This window comes from Chrysochloris asiatica, unplaced genomic scaffold (assembly GCF_000296735.1).
Source record: "Chrysochloris asiatica unplaced genomic scaffold, ChrAsi1.0 scaffold00054, whole genome shotgun sequence".
In the NCBI taxonomy this organism is placed as follows: domain Eukaryota; kingdom Metazoa; phylum Chordata; class Mammalia; order Afrosoricida; family Chrysochloridae; genus Chrysochloris; species Chrysochloris asiatica.
The window spans coordinates 9,652,763-9,673,993 of record NW_006408572.1 but is presented as its reverse complement, the minus strand read 5'-3'; the positions used below and the strand labels follow the sequence as shown (position 1 = coordinate 9,673,993).

The 21,231-nt window shown below is 47.9% G+C and overlaps 1 protein-coding gene across 2 annotated transcripts in view; it reads right to left on the bottom strand.

Moving 5' to 3' along the window:
- CHD3 (chromodomain helicase DNA binding protein 3) overlaps nucleotides 1-21,225 on the bottom strand; it is a 30,420-nt gene extending 9,195 nt beyond the window's left edge. The window contains exons 1-34 of one of the 2 annotated variants that reach the window (XM_006863393.1): nucleotides 20,971-21,225; nucleotides 16,148-16,260; nucleotides 15,477-15,647; nucleotides 15,135-15,259; nucleotides 13,315-13,598; nucleotides 12,947-13,077; nucleotides 12,639-12,789; nucleotides 12,273-12,466; nucleotides 11,647-11,880; nucleotides 11,243-11,446; nucleotides 10,553-10,764; nucleotides 9,613-9,744; nucleotides 9,140-9,239; nucleotides 8,536-8,727; nucleotides 8,150-8,350; nucleotides 7,628-7,765; nucleotides 7,245-7,366; nucleotides 6,929-7,102; nucleotides 6,652-6,793; nucleotides 6,333-6,464; nucleotides 5,550-5,667; nucleotides 5,231-5,355; nucleotides 4,813-5,044; nucleotides 4,344-4,510; nucleotides 3,532-3,709; nucleotides 3,186-3,251; nucleotides 2,645-2,730; nucleotides 2,358-2,491; nucleotides 1,681-1,825; nucleotides 1,324-1,486; nucleotides 1,091-1,212; nucleotides 866-1,001; nucleotides 649-750; nucleotides 362-490 (exon numbers count right to left, since the gene is read on the bottom strand). In XM_006863393.1, coding sequence (XP_006863455.1) covers nucleotides 362-490; nucleotides 649-750; nucleotides 866-1,001; nucleotides 1,091-1,212; nucleotides 1,324-1,486; nucleotides 1,681-1,825; nucleotides 2,358-2,491; nucleotides 2,645-2,730; nucleotides 3,186-3,251; nucleotides 3,532-3,709; nucleotides 4,344-4,510; nucleotides 4,813-5,044; nucleotides 5,231-5,355; nucleotides 5,550-5,667; nucleotides 6,333-6,464; nucleotides 6,652-6,793; nucleotides 6,929-7,102; nucleotides 7,245-7,366; nucleotides 7,628-7,765; nucleotides 8,150-8,350; nucleotides 8,536-8,727; nucleotides 9,140-9,239; nucleotides 9,613-9,744; nucleotides 10,553-10,764; nucleotides 11,243-11,446; nucleotides 11,647-11,880; nucleotides 12,273-12,466; nucleotides 12,639-12,789; nucleotides 12,947-13,077; nucleotides 13,315-13,598; nucleotides 15,135-15,259; nucleotides 15,477-15,647; nucleotides 16,148-16,260; nucleotides 20,971-21,199 — 5,284 coding nt within the window. In that variant the 5' untranslated portion in view covers nucleotides 21,200-21,225. Of the gene's footprint in view, nucleotides 1-361; nucleotides 491-648; nucleotides 751-865; nucleotides 1,002-1,090; nucleotides 1,213-1,323; nucleotides 1,487-1,680; nucleotides 1,826-2,357; nucleotides 2,492-2,644; nucleotides 2,731-3,185; nucleotides 3,252-3,531; nucleotides 3,710-4,343; nucleotides 4,511-4,812; nucleotides 5,045-5,230; nucleotides 5,356-5,549; nucleotides 5,668-6,332; nucleotides 6,465-6,651; nucleotides 6,794-6,928; nucleotides 7,103-7,244; nucleotides 7,367-7,627; nucleotides 7,766-8,149; nucleotides 8,351-8,535; nucleotides 8,728-9,139; nucleotides 9,240-9,612; nucleotides 9,745-10,552; nucleotides 10,765-11,242; nucleotides 11,447-11,646; nucleotides 11,881-12,272; nucleotides 12,467-12,638; nucleotides 12,790-12,946; nucleotides 13,078-13,314; nucleotides 13,599-15,134; nucleotides 15,260-15,476; nucleotides 15,648-16,147; nucleotides 16,261-20,970 lie in introns of those variants that run through there. The other variant, XM_006863394.1, reaches the window with a different exon arrangement.
- Nucleotides 21,226-21,231: the final 6 nt, after the last annotated feature.

Genomic DNA, 21,231 nt, shown 5'->3' with positions numbered 1-21,231 from the left:
TCCGAGGAGTGGTGGCTATACAACTCAAAAAATGTTACCAATGGTACTAAATAGTACAGGTACAAAAAACTACTAAACTGATGGGGTTTTTTTTTTTTGTATGGTCTCAACAACAACAAAATAAGCAAGATTTAGAAGAAGAAAAAAAGAATAAAGTTGGCTTTGGAGTTAGAAGGTCCATCTAAGGATTCAAAGCAGGGATCAGAGTCAGCATGCATCAGGCCACTGGATGATACTTGGAATGAGAGGTGGCAGGAAGGGTCTGGTAGGAGGCCTACTAAGCCTTAGGCTAAAAAAAGGAAGTCTATGAAAAGGAGCAACTTTCAGTGAGAGCAGGTAGCAGTGAGTAGAGCTCCCATACCTGTGAAACCACCATCAGCGATATTAAACATGAACCGTGGCTTCTCTGCTTTCTCCTCACGTCGCCCATTGGACCGTGGCTCATCTCGAAGAGGCCCTGGTCGAAGCTCCCGGTCCCCTTTCACATCTTCTGCTAGGGCAGATGGGGCAATGGGCAGGCTCTCCTCTCTACTACCTGTACTGTACTGGCCCTCTAGCTGCCCACCCAGGACCCCAGGCATTTGGCCCCAGACGCCACCTCCCCTAACTCCCTCAGGGACTCAGGTGTCCAGTCCTTCTACCCATTACCTCTCTTGCCCAAATCCCCTGTTTCCCCCTCCGGCCTCTCCCTGTGCTCCTGTCCATCCAACGGCTTCTCCTCCCCCCTTTCTCTTGGCGTCGACTCTGTGGCTGTGGGAGGCGGTAAGGGACAGGAAGGGAGGATGTCACCCTCATTCCCTGATCCCAGAAGAGGGAACTCCCAAATTCTAATCCTCTCCCACCACTCTAAGGGCCATGCACCCACCTGACTTCTCTCTGTCCCCCCGGTACCCAGGTTCAGTCTCCATCTCTCCAGGTACCCCTGGTACATCATCTTCTAAATTCATCTTCCTTGGCTCCAGCCGCTCTCCAAGTGAAGGGACAGGGCTGGGGGCATCAGGCTAGAAGAAAACAATGGAGTCAGGATGAACCTGTGGTCCTCAAGGCCCTTGTATTTCCTCCCCTCATGGGGAGCCAGTTATCCACATACCTCTGTTTCCATCTTCTCCCCAATTTTGCTATCCTTCTCTGGTTTCTCCTCTTGGCTTTCAGCTTCGTCCTTCTCAAGAGGTGTCCTTATCCCATCTCCTTTCTCACTTGGAGCTGGAGTAGCTGCAGGAGGAAGGCAGTGTGAGAAAGGCCATTTCAACTCCATCCCACTAGTCTGATGGATGCTCTGGCCCCTGTGGCTGTCTTGCCCACCATTTCCTGACTCCTCATTACCAGGTTTAGAGGTACAAGGACTATTTGTAGCAGAAGCCTCAGGAGTGGTGGGAGAAGTTTTGGTAGGAGAGGAGGCTCTAGATGAGCGCTTTGAGTCAGCACTGGGGTCAGGCATCAGTTCAGGCATTGACCAGCGCCCATTGATGTGCTCAAACTCCTGTACCTGAGTGGGGAGAAAGGGAGGGATGGAAGGAGAGGAATTATAGAGAAGGGTCAATTCCAGGCACTGGGCACCTAGGAAGCTCCATTCCCCTAAATGTTACACTAGCCCAAGTTCAGAACTCAGGGATGGAAGGCAGAGATTAAGATGGCCTAGCTGGCCAACTAGACACTTTGTGTTGCAGGGAAAACTGATACCTTCTTCTTGACCAGAGACATGACTCCAATACGGGTCAATACTTGCTGGCGACTGAGTCCCTCCCGAGGGACCCCATCAGCAAAAGTTTCAGAGCCGTCTGCCCCAGGTTCACAGAGATGACGCATGAACAAAGATACATAGGCCCTAAGGAACATGGAGTGAATGAGAATTGGAGGTGCATCAGAAAGGGTACAGGATGGTGAGGGAAGCACAGATTATTTAACCTGATGGATAGATACCTCAATCTTACCATTCACCGCTTTTCAAATCCTAACTCCCCCACTTGCCTTTCTTCCTCTATTCCCACTGTCTCCTTGCCCTTGGTACTTTGTTCCCAGGCCCCATCAGTCAGTTCTTCATCCTGTTCACCAGCTCCCCTGCTAGGTTATTGTAGTTAAGTAATTGTAAGGCTAAGACAGCTTGGGTGAGGCTCCTTTCTCGAACACCTCTCCCATAAGGAGAAAGCCAGGCCTCTCTACTCTAGGCTCGTATGAGGGGAGGTGGAGGAGCTTGAGCCCACTGCCCAGGAAACGGAGCCAAGAAATATATGACAAGGAGGGGTGATGATCAGTTGAGTAAGGTTACATCATATGGTGGCCAAGAGGAAGAAAGTAACTTCCCAACTCCCAAAGTTCTTACCCTTTAATGCAGCCAGCCTTGTTTCACACATACTCACTTAAACTCCTTTTCAGTTTTGCCCCTCAGATCCCGCACCAGCCACTGAGTAGTGAAGGCATCCTGAGGTGGCATCCCCCAGCGCATCACAGCATTCAAGAAAGCTTTCCGCTGACGAGTATTGAACCCCAACACCTGATGATGGGGCAAGGAGAGAGCAGGGAATGAGTAACCAAGCACCTCATTTCTTGGTCCTTTTGACTCTCAGTGACCTAGACCTCAATTTCCCAACCCTGTGGCCCTCATCTCTCCTTATAGAACTCAGTGGGCTCTGGGCCCAGCTCTCACCTCAATATTGCCCCCAACTCGAGCCAGCAGTGGAGGCAATGGCTTATCCTTTTCATTCCGGAGCTGCCTCTTGGACTGACGACGTCCTGGAGGTGGGCAGGAGTGCAACACACCCTTCTGTATTCTTTAGTTATCTTAAGACCTCATTCCCACAAATACAGAACACAGGAAAGGCCTGTGTCATTTCTCACCTTATCCCAAACACTTTCAAAACTACTAACACAGTGAGTCTGAAATAACTAAGTCATATTGAAAAACCCATAGAAACTATTTCATGCGGTCAAGATCATTGGTGGGAAGGTAAAACAACATAACCTTTCTTAACCTTTCATCCTCATGGTTATATATACCCAACATGTTAACAACATTTGGTTATCTCAGGGTGAAGAAAGAATGGATATTTGTTCTTTTGTGCTTATCTAACATATGTAATTTTCCTATGAGATAATACGTTTCATTTGTACAAAAACAGTGGGTTTAAAGGAAGTTGGGAAGTAAAATAGGAAGAATTGGGGTAGACAGCCAGGAAAACATATCCCACCTTCAGGACGTTCATCAAAGTCTTCATCTTCCTCCTCTGATCCCACTGAGTATTCTGACTGGTTATCTGTAGGGGTCAGAGGTCAGTGGTGACTCCCTGGGTAAGCTTATGTTGAGGCCCTTTCCATTGAGACTCATGTATTCTTGTACAACCATGGATAATTTACATTTCCTGCAAACTCACCTAGCCTCCAGGTAGTACCTGCTGAGTCCTCCAGATCACTCTCTCTTTAGCAGGGTCTTAACTTCTAGACCTCTCTCTTTCCCTCCAAATTCCCATAGCCTTTAAGCCCTTATTCATCATCACTTTTTCCTTTCTCACTTCTGTAAGCTGGTGAAGTCCTCACCTTGGTCCTCCTGAGCAGCATCATTGTAGTTAACTTGCTTCCGAACACGCTTGCCCTTGCCAAGATTTCGGGCCAAGTCCTCCTGCTGCTGTTCATAGTGATGCCTCAGCAGCTTTTCCCAGTAGTCAGGATCCACATTCTCCTCCTGCTTGATGATCTCCCGCTCAATTTCTTCAATCTGAAGGGCAGCAGAAGGAAAATGGCAGGCTTCCTCTTCACCCAGTCCTTCCACCACCAAACAAAAGCCTTACTCTCTTGTCTCAGCCACATCCTGTCCCACTGTTCCTACATCTCCTTCTCAACTCTGTACACATTTCCTAGACAGGGCACATTTTTCATCTCTTTCCTGAAAAATTATTCTCCTTCTCTCTTTTTTAAATTTCACCTTCAATCCCTTCTGCCTTCTTCCTACACTGATTTAGACGACACCTTTCTGTGTTTACCTGTACTTTCTGTACCTAAGTCTCTCTCCAAAGTCTGGCCTCACTCATTAGATCAGGAATTTGTTGCTGTTGGTGCTCTGTGCCATTGAGTCAGTTCTGAGTCATAGTGACCTTGTATAGGGTTTCTAAGGAGCAGTTGGTAGGTTTGAACTGTTGGCCTTGTGGTTCAAACTGACTTTGTGATCCAATGCTTATCCTACAGTGCCACACCAGGGCTCCTTAGAAGGCCACTAATACTCTTTGCTGGGTATAGGATAAAAGAATAAATAAAAAATAAGAAAAAGGGATCCTCCTCTTTCCAAGGTTCAGAATAGGATACTGCTCTTCAAAAACCATCTCAGACCAGTGTCTGGCTCCAAACCCTCTCACCTTGTCTTCTTCCCGAACAACATACTGTGCCACTTTGAAGGAGCTAAGATACTCATTCATGTTCTGCACATCAGTGTCCTCAGTTGCATCTTGATTCCGATCTAAAAGCCGAGCAATGGCCTCATTGTCATAGTGGATCACACTGCTATCCTCTTCCTTGTTCTCTCCTGGTAGAGATGGGGAATACAAACGAAAAGTTTGGTTCCAATCAGAATCTTGGGTAGAACGTTAGACAGATCAGAAGAAAGCCCTATACACTAATTCTTTTTCATGGGAGCTCTGGAGAAAAAGGTATTTCCCTTGAGAGGCTTTCTTTTAAAAAGAAAGAGACCACCTTCCCCCAAGGATTACTGAAAAGTAGGCTCTTTAAAGGCTACATCGAAGAGTTTTTCTGCAGGAAGTTTCAGAAGAGAAGTGCCTATAAGAGAGCACAGGGCTGCTTTAAGGGAGCTGCAAAAGAGGCTCTCACCCTCATTTTCATCCTTGAACAGCTCCTCAGTGCCAAATTTGAGGATGTCATCCAGCTCCTGCTTAGACATGGAGCCTGCCTTGGAGCCCAGCCCAGGCCGCACTACCAGGTGTGTCAGCATCATCTTTCTCTTGGCCACTTGTGTAATTCGCTCTTCCACTGATGCACGAGTCACAAAACGGTAAATCATCACTTTGTTGGCCTGGCCAATCCGATGAGCCCGGCTGAAGGCCTGCAGGACAGTAGAAAGTTGGGGTGGTTAGGGGAGAAGCTGCCGACATGCTAGGGAAGGAAGCTGAGAAGGAAGGGTCTTGTACCCCTGAAGAGATTTCTGATCCCAGAGCATGGCACCTTTCTCTTTGAGGCCATGTCTCCCTGGCAAATGACGTAGAGCCCCCAAGAGGACTTGAGTTCCCACCTGGATGTCATTATGGGGATTCCAGTCTGAATCAAAGATGATGACAGTGTCAGCAGTGGCCAGATTGATGCCCAGGCCCCCAGCTCGGGTAGACAGAAGGAAGCAGAATTGTTGGGCCCCAGGAGCTAGGAGGTAAGAATTAGGGGGTCAGGTTCTTCTATACCCAGTAGCTCTATCCAGTTACTCCCAGATGATCTCCGATTCAAAGACCAAGATGTCGACTATCCCCCATGCTGTGGCCCCCACTCTCATCCCAAGGGTCTTCTTTCTCAGGCTTCCCACACTGATAAAGGAACTGAGGTGTCTCCCCACACCTCACCATTGAACCGATCAATGGCCTCCTGCCTCAGTGCACCGGTGATTCCACCATCTATGCGTTCATACTTGTAGCCTTCGTAGTCTAAGAAGTCCTCTAGCAAGTCTAACATTTTGGTCATCTAGAGCAAGAGAAAAGGAAGATGTCTACAATAATGGGCAATAAGTGCCTATAAGACAGCACAGGGCTGGACTCTGTCTATTGTAACTATCCTTTTACTCTTACTCTAACCCAATCTTTGCACTTGTAGCGAGTCCTGTCTTGTGCTCCCGATATCACCCCTGACCCTTTGTTGCCTCCTTTAGAACCCAGCTTCTCATCATTCCACACTCTTGTAACACTCTCTTGGTTTAAGATCACTTCTTTGAAGACAGAAGCTCTTCTCTGATGTAAAGATTTCAGGGGACTCTATGAACCCTCTGAAAATCTGTAGAAAATCGTGCATTTTGAGGATAGAGCAGACCCATGGGTTTCATTAGACTTCCAAAGGATCTGTGCTTCTTCATCCCTCAATAAAGTTAAGAAATAGTACCAATCCAGGAGACCTCTGATCTCTCTAAAGAAGCATATGGTTCACTCGTCTCCCATTCTGCTTAAAATAAGCCAAACAACTTCCCAGAGCCCTAAGAACAGGGATCAGAGGTAAAAAATTGAACTGCCTACAGCAGAAATTCTTAAGGGAGTCATCACCTTATCTCTGCAGTGTCTAGGAATTAAAGTCTGGATGGTGAGGAAAGGGAACAGAAAGAAAGGAATAATAAAGAAAGAAGTAAGGGGATAAGTCACCTGTGAGAAGATAAGAACTCTGTGTCCTTGCTCCTTCAGCTTCCGCAACATCTTCTGCAGCAGCATAAGCTTTCCAGATGACTTAATAAGTGCCCCACCTTCATAAGCCCCACTGGGAAGTTTTGGAGACTCCTGAAAAGAAAATAAACGGAGAAGAGGATCATAAAATATACCCTCAATGATATTTTGTCTAGATAGCTATATGTCCAAATCCAGCCTCCAAACTTTACAAGTTCCTACTTCTCTCCTGTGTTTAATTCCTCCCAGTATTCAGAGGATGAACCAGGCATTTAATTAGTTCTCTAAGCTTTGTACCCACCATAGCGGCCACAGGAAACAGGTATGGATGGTTGCAGCACTTTTTAAGATCCATCATGATGTTGAGAAGTGACACTTGGTTCCCACCACCTCGTGAATTCAAGGCCTCAAAATTTCGTGTCAGGATGTATTTGTAGTATTTCCTAAAGGCCAGGGTGATGGCATAGAAGAGAGATAATATAGGAAGCAATGGTGATGATGGAGCACTTGTCACCAACTCTTGCAAAGTGCCACTAAATCCCCAGCCCTGAGCCCAGACAGCCCATCCTGCATCTCACTTCTGCATGGGGCTCAGTTCCACTCGAACAATGAGTTCTGTCTTGGCTGGCATGTTCTTAAAGACATCAGCTTTGAGCCTCCGCAACATGTGTGGCCCCAGCAAATCATGCAGCTTCTTAATCTGGTCCTCTTTGGATATGTCAGCAAACTCCTCCAAGAAGCCCTCCAGGTTGCTAGCAGCCAGAAGGTAGGAAATGAACAGGATGTCAGATTGTTTGCCCTTGACCTTGGGCATTATTCTAATTTTCCACCAGCTCATCTTGTCAGCCCTTCAACTTCTCATTCTATACTCTAGACAACTACAGAGCTACTTACTTAAACCTCTCAGGGGTGAGGAAGTTCAGCAGATGGAAGAGTTCCTCCAGATTATTCTGCAATGGGGTCCCTGTCAGCAGTAATTTATGATCTATCTTATAGCCATTGAGGACCCTGAAAAACTAGAAGATGGTACAAGGAAAGGCGAGAGAAAGCCCATTAGTGGCAAGTGGTTGGTAAACAACATCCAACTTTTCCTGTCCCCACCTCCCATTTCTCTCCAGATCACAGGTCCAAGATCCCTAGTCTCCTCCCTCTTCCAACCTGTGCATATATCCCCAGAGATTCCCTGCCATCAGGTTTAGGAAGTCTAAGCTTTTTTTGATAAGAGCAAGTGGGAGTTCATACACCTCATATTTCTGGAGGTTGGGACTCTTAGTCACCTTGGATTGGTTGTTCTTGAGTCGATGGGCCTCATCCACAACGAGGCAAGCCCAGCGGATGGAGCCCAGTGCTGCTTGATCAATGGTAATCAGCTCATACGAAGTCAAGAGAACATGGAACTTCACCTGTGCTTCCCTCTGCCAATAAAACCATTGCCCTCTGGCTGTGTTAGCATCCATGTGCAATGACCTTCAGCCTCCATTCTTTACCCAGACACCTCGTACTAACTGGAACATCCAAGGGGAACTAATCATCTTATCCTCCAACTTTGATTCCACACAGGGACTACTGAACTTGGTCCCCAAACTTCACCCCACATATTCAGTACTGACACAAATAGAGAGAATCACAGATCTGTGTATGCTCTTGTGAGTACCTATTATATCTCTAGGATTAGAGTGCAGAAAGTAAAGGAAAGGATGGAGAAAGGTGAGTGGGGGAATAAAGGAACTAAAATCCTGGTTTGGGCAAAGAAAGGACAAGTTTGAAGGTCTTTGAGGATATGACGTACAGGGGCTTACCTTCATCTTGAAAGCTTTCTTGCCACCTTTGATGGCATTGTCCTCAAAAGAAAATTCATTCTCACGAATGATGGCCCGACTGTCCTTGTCACCCGTGTATGTGACTACATAGAACTTAGGTGCCCACATTTGGAACTCTCGCTCCCAGTTAATGATGGTAGAGAGTGGGGCACTCACCAGGAAGGGACCTTTTGTGTGGCCCTGGAAATCAACAGGGGGAAGGGGAAACTAAAAGTTAGGTTTGGAGCTCATATTATATTTACTCCAGACCTTTGTCTGCCACCCACCTCCTCCATCCCCTTATCTTCATCCTCCACTTCTGCCTTCCCTAGGCCAGGCTAGGTTTCAGCCTGGTTGATCCACTTAGACACCCTAGAAGCCAGCACCTCCTTATAGAGTGAGTAGAGGAAGACGATGGTTTGTATGGTCTTGCCCAGACCCATCTCATCAGCCAGAATGGTGTCAGTGCCTTGGGCCCATGAGAAGCGCAGCCAGTTTAGCCCTTCCAGCTGATACATATGCAGTGTGCCACCGGTGGCCGTGATAAACCGTGGCTGAGTCTCATATTTCACCGTAGGCTGTAGAGTCAAGAAAGTTCAAGGGAACAGTCAGTACCTCCTCTGGTCTTGATCTCCTCTTTCCTGGCACTGTGACTAGAGATTGGATTACAAATCCATCTACCATGGTCTGAACTTATGAAAGTTCTAGTTTTCAGTCCTTATTTCTGCTCCCTCTCCATCACCGCCGCTACTTTCCTTAAATTAACATCCAGCATGGAGAAAGGCTAACAATGCATGCTGCAACCTTTACTAGCTCTCTGACTCTTATGCCAAAGTTCCCAGCCACTCTTGGGGCAAGGTGACTATTGAAAGAAGAGCTGCTGGCTCAAAGAGGCTGTTGAAATTCTAGGAAGTTCTATCAGTAGGCCCAGGGAAACCTCCAGTCACTGTGGCTCTAGAAACTGGAGAAAGTTCAAGTGAGAAGACTTACATCATTAGTAGGAGAACTGGGAGGACCATCAGTCTGTAGCTCCTTCTTCTTCTTCTTATATTTGCGTGGCTGGGCAGGATCTTCCCCCATAATTAGTTCTCTGAGAAGAGTGTTCTTGAGTGAGGCCTGGTGTTTAGGAAGCTCCTCTCCCCCTCTGAAGTTATTTCAGATCTTCTTTCCACTTTCAGTAACATATTTTCGCCCAGCTCTTTTATCCTCATTCCCTGGATTTCACCTTCACAGTCAATCCTCCTCATTCCTGAGCACCCCCTTCCTCATCATTCAGGCCAGATCTAATTTATGTTCCTTACATTACCTTTTAACCAAACACTCCTCAAACAAGCCAGCCCAGGTTCTCATTACCCTAAACTCAAGATTAGATATATTCGTAATGCATCTCAGTTGATTATGGAGGCTTTACTTTGATGCCCCTATCCCCAGTATCCCTCTAAGCCATGCCTTGGCTCCCTTACCGATGTCTCCAGTAGCTCTGCTTATGGTCTTCATATTCAGGGATGTTCATTTCATCTTCCTCCCATGTGGACTGGTCATACGGCAAGTCCCTCCATTTCACTAAATAGTGGTAATTTCCCCTTTTATCCAAACTGTGGAGCAGAAGGCCAAGAGAAGGAAAAAATTTTTACAGGTCACAAATAAAAAGAAGTCCTGTTTAACACAATGACCAGACAAAATGCAGATTCTCAATGATGGCTTACTGGAAGAAGTGTAGGAATGATTAAAGTACCATCCTAACTTTTTCAGGACGATATTCTGAAAATCAGCTGTCACAATACAACACTCGGCTTTGCCATCATCCGTTCACTCAGTGAGTATTTATTAAGCATTGATTTTGTGCTAGGCACTGTTCCAAGGACTAGAGACTCAGCAGTAAACAAGGCAGACAAAAGAACCTATTCTCATGAAACTCACAATCCATCTGGTAAGGTGGCAATGAAATTTAAAAAATAAATATATGGTACAGTGCAGTGGCTCTATACTATAAGCACTGGACTGTGAACCATAAACCACAGGGCTGCTATGAGTCGGAACCGACTCAATCACACTTAACAATAACAGCAACATGTAAGGTAGTAGTAAGTATTATAAAGAAAGGAATGCTAGAAACACTGATCTGGAAGGTTTATAATATTTCTAGTGTTTTGATTTCATGTCCCAATTCCCAGATTCATGTCATTTCTTATGCTACTGAAAAATAGAGGAAGCAACAACAGAAGACGCTATGCTGGGCTCGACTCTCCTCTCAGCTTTTCAGAGGAAACCAGGCCAAAAGGGCCGGGGCTGTAGCAGGGGTGATCAAGGTTGGATCAATTAAGTATTCTGTTAATCAACAAGTAAATGTAGAAAGGATAGTGTCCTCTCACAAGAAAGCTTTTTCCACAGCCAAGTATTTACCTGTGGTTTATGATGCGGTGGACAGTCATCCACTCTGGCTTGATACCAAAGCGATAGTACTTCTCCTCCATCTCGGCATAGTGTGGATCTTTCACCTTGCGCTTGTCACTCTTGCCATCATCCTCACCAGAGCCATAATCCAAGGGTGGGGGCTCATCCATGTCATTCTTCCGTTGATAGTTTCTATACATTACCAAGTGGAAGATTTCCAGCTGGTGGGGCAGAGAGGAGGGGGGAAAAGCGATAGTCACAACATCCAGAGGGACCAGGAGGATAGAGAAGAGGTCATCAGAGGGAATGGGAAGAGGAAACAGCAGTATTAAAGAGTTTGCATGAGAGATACAATAAGTAAAAGTCAAAGCAGGAGAATGAGTAAAATGAAAGACACAACAGAGTCAGAAGATGGGCCTGGTTGGGTATAATAAACAAAAGGAGACAGGAAATAATAGGGTTAATAAGATTGAGGGTATTGATTTAAAATACAAAAAGATGGCTATATTAAATCTAAGGGAAGAAAGCCTGAAGCCAAGAGAGGCATATATGGAACTAAGAAAGTAAGGTAGTATGTGAGCATCAGAGGCATGAAATGAGAGAAAGCAAAGGGTACAAAGACCAGGTAATAATAGGATGAGATACAGTGAGAATGCAGTCAGTGGGGTCACAGGGGTTAGGGGTAGGAGACATTTGTACCTGAAGTTCCTTGGCCCAGGAACAATGCCAGTAGGACAAGCCTACCCACTTGACAAAGAATTCTCGCTCCGATCTGCCTTGAAGAGGGCGAGGGGTTGGGGCATCTTGATTCCCATCCGACTGTTGTGGGGCTAGCACTGTCACAGGTGGCTCCCCCCACCGCCAATGCAGGATCTTCTGCACACGACCCTTCAACACAGGGCACTTCAGGATGAACACATACACGAGGCGGGAAAGAGAGGTAGAAAGAGCCAAACGTTACAGCACAAGGATTGGGGTCCCACAAGAGCATCAAGGTTAAATATGGGGTAGAATAGAGAATGAATGAAAGACCGGACATTTGGCCCTAGAATTGGGGGAAGGTCAGGACCTGAGAATGAATAATAGAAGATGGCTATACTCACAGTGCATCTCGGACACAGCCACTCCCCATTGGGGATGTCAGGCAGGGGAGGGTTTAGACAATGAATGTGGTAGGAGGAGATGCAAGCGTCACAGCAGAGGAGCTCCCCTCCATCCTTGCACACACGGCAATACTCCATGTGATCGTCTTCCTCCTCCTTCTCTCCTTCTTCCTCTCCCTCCTCTTCATATTCTTCTTCCTCCTCCTTGGCCTCCCACTGTACCCCCTCCTTCTCCTGGGAGGCCAAGGACAGACAGTGAGACAAACCGAAGAAAAGAGATAAGGAGTGAGACTGGGAAAGAGAGGCAAGTCAAGACACCTAAATCTTAGCAGTGGCAAAGGAAACTAGTGGGAGTTAAGGCACAGGATACCTCCATTTCTAAAAACATTGATTTGGAGAACAAAAGAATGGGATAAAGGAGGAAACTAGGATCCTGGACACGTAAACATCTGTTACTTCAGAAGTCCAAGTACGTTTGTGTGTGTGTGTGTGTGTGTGTGTGTGTGTGTGTGTGTGTGTGTGAGGGGGCTGCACAGGGGGTGAACAGGAAGAGGACAAATGAAACCAAGGAGAAAATAGATGAATGGGTCTGTGAGGGTCGTAAGATACTGATACCAGGTACTCACACAGTGAGGGCAGCTCCATTTGCCCTCAGGAGCCCGGTCAAGTTCAGGATCAAGGCAGACGAGGTGGTAGGCACGAGGGCAGGTGTCACACAGAATAATTTCCCCACCCTGCTGGCACACCTCACAGTAATCCTGGTGGTCCGTCTCGTAGCCATCAACCTCCTCCTCCCCGGCCACTGCAGGACAGCCCAGGACTGTCATATACCCCAGTGTAGGAAAAGGGATCAGAGAGAGAGGGAAAGATAAAGGGAGGGGAGGGAGGGAGAGAGAAAAGAGTTGAATAGAAAAGTTAAAATTGAAAATAAGAAAGACAATGAAGGAGTGAGAGGCAGGCAGCCAGGATTATACACAGCTAACATCCCTTACCCTTCTTCTTCTTCCTTCCTGGCCGGCCTCTCTTTAGTTTCTTGGTACGGACAGGCCCATCAGGTCGACCTGAGGCACTGTGGACACTGCCACTGTCCAGGTCTGACTCCTCAGCCTCTGGCTCAGGGCCCTCATCACTCTGAAAAACATACTGTCCATAGCCCCATGGCTGTCAACGAAGCCAACTTGATTTCGCTCCCCTCCCCAGGTGTTAGGCCCCCCACTCCAGCTTCCCTTGTGGCCCATGTGTCTGGGTCCCAAGCCCTTGCATGCCCCAAGAGTTTAGTGGATAGTGAAGGGCCACTCACCGAGCCTCCCTTCTTTCTCTTGCCACCCAGCAGCCCTAGTTTAATTTTGAGTGGTGCCATCTTCTTTCCCCGGAGCTTCTTACGTCCATCAGGCACTCGGGGGCTCTTACTCCGCCTCTTGTGGCCTGGACCTGAATGAGGAATGAGGGTAAGGAAAGGCAGAGGTCATGCACACATTGGAATAAGGCAGATCACAGAGGCCTCTGGACTCATCTCAGAGGGCTACTGTTTCACTAAGATAGCTTTTCTGGAAAGTGTTTATCCTTCAGCAATCTGGGCTGGGAAGGCAAAAGTGTTCTAGACTTTAATTGGAGAGCATGCAGTTTGGAGGGCGGGGTGACAATTCTTGAAAGAGGACCATTTCTTACCTTTGCCCTCTTTGGTTTTGGCTCTTCGGATGGGTGGGGGCTGGATATCAGCAGCAGGGGGTGGTGGAAGGGTGGGGGGTCCGGAAGGTGCTATAGGGGTGGCAGATGAGACAGCAGCTGACACCTGCTCAGCTACGGCTGCTGCTGCTGCTGCCGCTGCCGCTGCTACAGCAGCTGCTGACCCCTTGAAGGGGTTATTGGCGCTGAACTCTCTCCACTTGGCTCCAAGGATGGTCATCATCTTAGACATTGGGATCTTAGGATTCTTCTTAGCGATCAGGGGCCTGTAAATAGAGAAGTAAAGGACTTAGACCCTCACAGATGGACTGGGAATACTGCCACCGCCCATCATCAATTAAGTCTACATACAAGCCAGGATTCCTGGGTGGTGAAAATATGTCCCATTAAGAATAACATCAATTGGAGGCAGTCTTTGGAGGACATGAAGTCCCTCTACCTCCTGTTAATATGATAAATATTAAACCTTGCTTTACCATAATTAAATACAATTTTTTAAAAACCCCTAAATTTGAAGAAAAAAAAATAGATGTTTTTCTTTCTTGTATATAAGTTATTTTCATATATATTATTTATTTCATCCTCACAATACTACTAAGAATTGTTACGATTCTCTTATTACTAGCAAGTTCTGTAAGCTCTAAGGGAAGTCCTCATCAGCTGGAATCTGAAAGAGATGGACTATGCTGGTTCTGCTTTGGGGTGAGATGTCAAGCTCTTGTGAGGACGTGGGTAACCCTCTGTTCACTCACACCTCCTAAGTTTTGCTGACAAAAGCGTGTCTTTAGCAGTGAGGTAGGTGAGACAAACATTAATAATGACAGATAAAATTTACTGAATACTCCTATAGGACATGTACTGACTAAATGTACCGTCTAATGTACTGACTAAATATAGTGACTAAAATGTACTGACTAAATGTAGTATCTAAAAGCACTGTCTAATGCTTTCATTTATTATCCAATTAAGTCCATACAAGACTCCAATGAAATGGTGGTTATGTGCCATGTAGTCAGTTCCAACTCATGCGACACTGTATACAGTTTCCAAGACTGTAAATCTTTAAGAAAGCAGAAAGCCTCATCTTTTCCTTGGAATGGCTAGTAGATTGGAACTGCTGACCTTGCAGTTAGCAGCCTAGTTCGTAATCCACTATACCACCAGGGCTCCTTCCTGTGAAGTACATGAGGAAACTGAGCGTCAAAGAAGTTAACATGATAGAGCTAGCAAATGAGAGATAGGACCTGAAGCTCAGCACGTTGCCACCAGAGCTTTAAAATATGTTTAAGTGCCTCCTCCCTAAAAAGCATCTCTGCTATTCTTCTACTTTAAGAACATTTGAAGCTCAGGTTCTGCCATCAGCAGTTTGTCCTCCATTATCAGTACTGACTTGATGGTATCTAACAACAACAACAACAAAAAGTAGGGCAGAGGAGGGAGTAACGGATTAAAGGAAATTTGGGGACACCAATAGTATGTTTCAACTCCAATCTAGAGGAGTCATTTGGGAAAAAATGTATCTGCTGGAACAAGGAAGGGTCTCTAGTCCTATCTCCGTTCTATTGGTAGAATTTCCCAACCTAATACTGGAATTACAACCTCTGAGTAAATGGTCCTCAAGTGGGGTCTATAGATCCTCAGAAGTTGAGAAACGACTTTAATTACACACAGAGTTTCATGTGTAAGTCTCATAATTTTTTTCTGAAGTACCCTTTTCTTAGCACTCATCAGATTCAGAGGGGTCCAGGGCCTTCCCAATATTAAGAGTGTCTGTTTAAGAGGAACCTCCAAACATGTCCCACCTCATGAACTGGCTAAAGGCTTTGTAGTTGGTGAGCGTATGGTAATCCTCCTCAGAGAACACATGCTCCACGTCCTCCAGGCCCCAGGTCAGAAGCAGAGTTGCTGATGACTTCTGTTCTACCTGCTAGAAGAGATGTATTTTCAGTGAGGTGGATGTTCTTCTGGTCCCTATCCTGGGGCTTCATACCCTCCCTTCCACTTACCCTATCAACTTCCCTAGGTTTTCTTATATCCTGCTCCATTCTCTGGGCCAATTTCTACCCCTCAGAAACTATGGCTTTCCCATCCTCATGTTTGTGTTTCATACCAATTTCTCACCCTTGCTCCCTAACTGTATTCACCTTTTGTCCCCCATCTCCCTCCCCTTTTTTCCGCCGCTTGGTCTTCTTTTCTTTTTTTTCTCGGTGCTTCCGTCTCCGTTTCCGACCTGGTCCAGTTCCATATTCACTGCCCCCACTCTCTGACTTCTCCCGGTAGTCATCTCGCTCGGAGCCAAATTCTTCTTCACTGTCCTAAGGGATTAAAATAAAAATAGCATTTAGTTAGCACTTACCCTGTACCAGGATCTGTTCTTGGCAATAAATAGTTCTCTACTTTTTACAGATGAGGAAACTGAGGTACAAGAGAGCTAAATAAATTGCCCAAGAAGACAGAGTGCTGCCATGCCCTGAACTGATGCAGTCTACTGCAGGGCTTGTGTTTCCACCATTTCTGTTTACTAGGATGGCAAGGTACATCCAATAATTGGGCTCTTCAGTAGGTTGTACTGAGGTAAGATAGAAGCCAGTAGGAGGGGAAGGGGCTCAGGTCTTCCTGAATTCAAGACTTCTTCCTCACTGTCCCCCCTTCCCTCCCCTTCCCTAAGGGATCAGGACCAGAGAAAATGAAGGTCCCTGGACCATGACTGAGGAGGCAAAATAGCACCCCTAGAGCTCCAAAGAGGAAGCTGTGTTAAAAATAGGGAATGGTTCTTTTGAGACTTGCAGTAGAAACAGGAGTCTTTGATACTTACAAGCTTCTTACGTTTTCGGGGTTTTCCTGGTTTGTTTTCCTTCTGTTTCTTGGGTCCCCGTTTTCTTTTCTTCACACCCAACGCTGAAGGCAGCAGCCGAATGTCATCCTTATCTGGAGCAAAGAACACCAGAATGTCTAAGCCTCTAGGTTCTCAGTTTGTGCAGCCTCTCAGTCTTATTCTTTTTTACCTCCTCAGTTCCCACTCTCTAGGAACTTGGGCATTAGCTCCTCTAAACTCTGCCTTCCTCCATTGGATGCAAACAGAGAGTGTTTTGAGTATTATGGGATACTCTGGGATGCTCTGGTTCTGAATGGGAAGTCAGGGGTCAGAAGGGAAGAGCAGCCAAACCACTCCCTTTTCTCTCCTCCTCCTAACAAGGGACCAGGCTCTAGGCCATGAGCTCTGACTGTGGCAGGTCCTTTCAGTCGCCGCCAGGGCGCCTTCTGCCTTCCCCCTTACTTTGCCAGCTGGCATCCTGCCCAGGAACTGGGGAAGCCATGCCCAGCTGCTGGCCTGGCCTGACCCCAGAACTTGGAGTGGGGAGACACAAACTGGCAGCTCCTTTAGCCAGATGCCGAAAAGGGCGAGCCAAAGGCTGGACACCTGGGTTCTCATACTAACACCCTGGGGCTCTGACGTCCTTTTGGGGACCAGGGAAACCTCAATTTATATTTCCTCAGATAATCAAGCCTCCTGTCATCCGCAACATATCCTTGGAAGTAAAGAAAGCCTTAGCGGGTCATTTTTACTTCTTGTGGACAAGATCATAGTGTCTGGTCCTTCATCACACTCTGATTCTACAGGAGAAAAGTATCTACAATTACCTAACCCTGTCTCCTTTTCCAAAGTATCCTGTAATTTGCCCTCAAATCTATTCCTTTACCTCTGCTCCCTTTGAGAACTCAGGAGCCCTTCCCTTCCCCATTCATCTCTATATTTAGTGCCCAAAATTCTTATTCTTATGGAGCAGTTGTTGTTGTTACGTGCCTTTGAGTCAGTTCCAACCCATAGTGACCCTGTACAGGGTTTCCGAGGCTGTAAATCTTTACGGGAGCAGATTGCCTCATCTTTCTCCGGTGGAGCGGCTGGTAGTTTCGAACTGCTGGTCTTAAGGTTCGCAGCCTGATTCGTAACCACTACGCTACCAGAGCTCCTTATGGAGCAGTAAGGGAAACCTAAATAAAGATACAGGTGCAAACACATGGCCCTGTCATTCTCAAATGCACACATATACTGATGAACATAAATACAGAGCACAGCCTGTATCTGCTTTCAGCAGGGCTCAGTCCCTGGCTTTCTCCCCAGATGTCTCTGTCAGAAGGCTGGGTCAGGTTCTTCCCTGATGTCCACCCAACTCTATGCTCAAGAACCCTGCCAGTCTGTGAAGGCTTGGGTGTCCTTAACCTTCTTGGAGAAAGACATTGATGCCACACAAGTCATGGAGCCCTGTTTTGCCTCCCTCCCCCATTCAGCACTAGACCAACCAGCCAGACCTGTCCTGCCTCAGGCAAAGGCAGCTTGCTGAAGGAGGGTAGAGCCTAGGCTGGGCCCAGCCATTTGCTGGAGGACACACAATCCTTGTCCCCCCCCCCCCCCCCAAGCAACCAACGGAAAATTAGCCATAACAACACTGCAGGCCTCCTCAGTTTCCTCAGAATCCAGGCATCTTCTCCTTTCAATGCTACCTAGCCTCCTAACTCCAGCATCCTTTACTCTTGTGTAGGAAGGCCCTCTAGGAGTGTGTCTGCAAGCACATGGTGTAGACAGGCCGGGTTGTGAAAATAGTGGGCACAGTAGTAGGAAGTTGCTAAAAGGTCTTGCCCCAGCCGCGAGGTCTCCCTAACTCCAGGGACTTTGGCTAACATGAACATGGAAACAGAGGCTGCTGGGGCAGTGGTGAGGGCAGGCCAGCTGGCTAAAGATCAGGGAAATGGCCTATATCACCACCAGCTGGGGCTAAGGGGCACAGGCCCTGGAACTTCACAGCCTGTTAACTTCTCTCCCCATTCTATCAATAGGTTTCGGAACTTGGGAAGATGTCGGTGGTGGGAAGACGCAAAAGCATAAAGGCGAGAAAAGAAATAAAGCAAATCTAAGTCCCAACCTCTGTCTCACCAGCCACTCAATGCTGGCCTGGAGCCCAGACTCTCCCACATATCTGGCTTGGATCTGGAGAAGACAGAGCTGGAGAGGAGTGGGGGGCGGAGCCTGACAGCCACAGAAAGGAGGAGGAGTCACAGGAAAAGCCTTTCCTCTCGCCCGCCCCTCTCTTCTTCTAATCTCACCATCAATCTCTCACACATATATTTATTTTTTCTCAAATTCCCCTCCCTCCCCCCACAACGAACCACCATAATAGGTCTGTTGCACATGCGTATTGCATGCAGGGGGTGGGTTCGGATTTTCAGGCCTTTTGCAAAGAAACTACCAGAATTTTCCGCACCACCCACAACCATCCCCACCCCCACCCCGGAGGAATCACATCTATATATTATGTTATATTATTTCTCTAGACTCGCCAGAAGGGGGAGGGAGAAGAAATGAGTTTTTGGCTTCCTGCTTGTTCCCTTCCCCCATCAACACGAGTGCTATTATTTTAAAACGTTTAACAATGTAAGGAGACTGGAGAAGAGGGGGAAGGGATAAAATCGGTCTTGGGGAAGAATGTAAAACAAAATGGTGAGAATCAAAGCCGTCAGAATGAAAAACAATAGAAGCCTCCAATATCTAAAATTCATATTCTAGAAAAGGGTGAAGGAGGACAACTTGAACATACTCCCTGAGAAGAGGGTTCTTTTCCCCACACTTAGAAATAATTAACAGACTAAAAATATTTCCCTAAAGTTTTACCTTACTTAGTAAGTCATCTGAGGGGTGTATCTGGGTCACTCATTTGACTTGGAGGGCAAAGCGAGATTAAATTGCCCTGGGAGAGAGGGATGGTGAGTTTTGATTTCAAATTTTTTTTAAATTAAAAAAATACTTATTATTTTTTTAAAGCATTTGACAATTCTCATCTATTCAGAAAGCAAAGAAGAAAAAGGGGGAGGGAACATTGACACAAAGACCCATCTCAACCTTAAGATTCTTTCATCTTCCTCTCTCTCACATACGCAAATCCGGGTTCAAAACCCCCAAATACCACAACCCAAGTTCATAATAGAAATAGGTGAGAGCTGCCATTCCCCTCGCTGCACCAGACAGCCTTTCTTTCCCTCTACTTAGCACCTCTGCTGTTTTCCAGATAAACCTTACTCCCGATTCTTTATTTCTTTTCTCTCATGCACAATCAGTGGGCGCTCTGAGATAACTTTAAAAAACTTTTCCCTTTTTCAAGCAAGCCTGGACCAAAAAAAGAGGAAAAGACTTTATATCCTGATTCTCTTAGACATACCCCCACTACCCACCTCCACTGGAAAGCTCCCGACACTCCCTCCATCAAAGGTAGTCTCAGCAAGACTTAAGGATTTGCCACATAAAGCACAAAGATCAATTCCATAGTCTCACAAAGACAATGATTGTAGACATTTTGAAGTTAAGTGCATGTATGCTACATGGTACCTAGAGGTCTGGGGGTGTGGATGTCCCCTTCCACTTCTCAAGCAGTGGATTTGAAAAGCGTAATGCTCGCCTATCCAAAAAAAGATTAGAAAATAACCCAACTAGAAGGTGGTCTGATTGGGGCCCCCGCTGGGCGCCTGATGCGAGGCAGCGACCGTCCCCTGCAACGTTGGTGGAGCTGCCCACAAAGTGCCGGGTGGCTCGTCATCCCGAGGGAGGGGTTCAGAGTGATGGTCAAGCTGCAAAACAGCTGGATGGACAGTTCACGCCCCCCAACGAGGTCTGATTGCGGGTGGTTTTAGCGGAAGAGTGACAGGGAATGGCAGCCACGTGAGAGCCACAGCTGGGCAGCTCGGCCACCCCAGACTGATGGGGTCAAAGGGGGGCGCACTTGACACAAAAGACTCCAGGGCAGGGGAGACTAAGGAGGTGGAGTTTGGGGGGATTTTGGCTTCGCCAGCACTCTCTCGCACCCTAGTCGTTAGTGACGCCGCTCTCCCTAATATAAGTTGGGAGGCATGGGGGGAGATCAAGTCTATTTCCAGGAAGTGGTCTGCATGTAGTGTGAACACCAACTGTCCCTACTCATCAGCCGCCCACAAATATCCACACGACCCCTCCCCAAGTGCTACCGCACACCCCTAAGTTGGCAGACCACAAAATCCCCGCAGGTGGGGGGATCCCATGTATACGGTCACCCTCTCGCCTTCCCAACTCCTCAGAGAAGGGAGACTGGGACACGGTCTGCGCCACCCGCGAAAGCCCGATTTTCCCTCAGTCCAGCCCCACCGGGGCCGAAGCCCGAGGGGCGCTCGCGCTGCTGCCCCTCCCCCACGTGCCCCTCCCCCCACGCCGCCGTCCGGCCGCCAGGGTCTCCGCGGTCCCTCGCTCAGCCAGGGAGGGGGCCCTGGCTTTGCCTCGGCCGTTTCCTGCCTACCCCCTCCCCGCCGAGGGTAAAAAAAAAATCTCCTCCTCCTCCTCCCCCGAAAGCCGCGACCAAGTGGCCCGGTCCGCGCGCGCAGCTCGCTCCCAGCGTTCTCCAGCCGGGGCGGCGGCGGCGGCGGCGGCGGGGGAGGGGAGGAGGCCTGGCCCCGCCGCCGCCCAGGCCGTCCGGACAGCTGCAGGGCTACTGGCCCGAGACGGCGCCCTGCGCCCCGGATTCACCTCGCCTCGGTCGCGCGGTGGGTGTCTCGCCCCCGCTCGGTCTCGCGTGCCCGTGGCTTCCACCAGAGGCTGGGGGGGTGAAAGCGGCCGCTTACCTGGAGGCGGGGGCGGCGGCGGCGGGGGCAGCGGCGGCGGTGGTGGCGGTGGCGGGAAGAGGTGGCAGCCGGGGGGGTTGTGGCGGTCGCGGCCCCGGTCGTGGTCCGGCCCGCGCCCGAGTACTCCCTCTTCGTCGTCCTCCTCATCGTCCTCATCGGCCGCCTCCACCTCCTCCTCCTCGTCGTCGCCCTCTTCTTCCTCCTCTTCTTCCTCCTCCGACACCACCATCTCCTCCTCCTCCTCCTCTTCGTCCCTCAGAG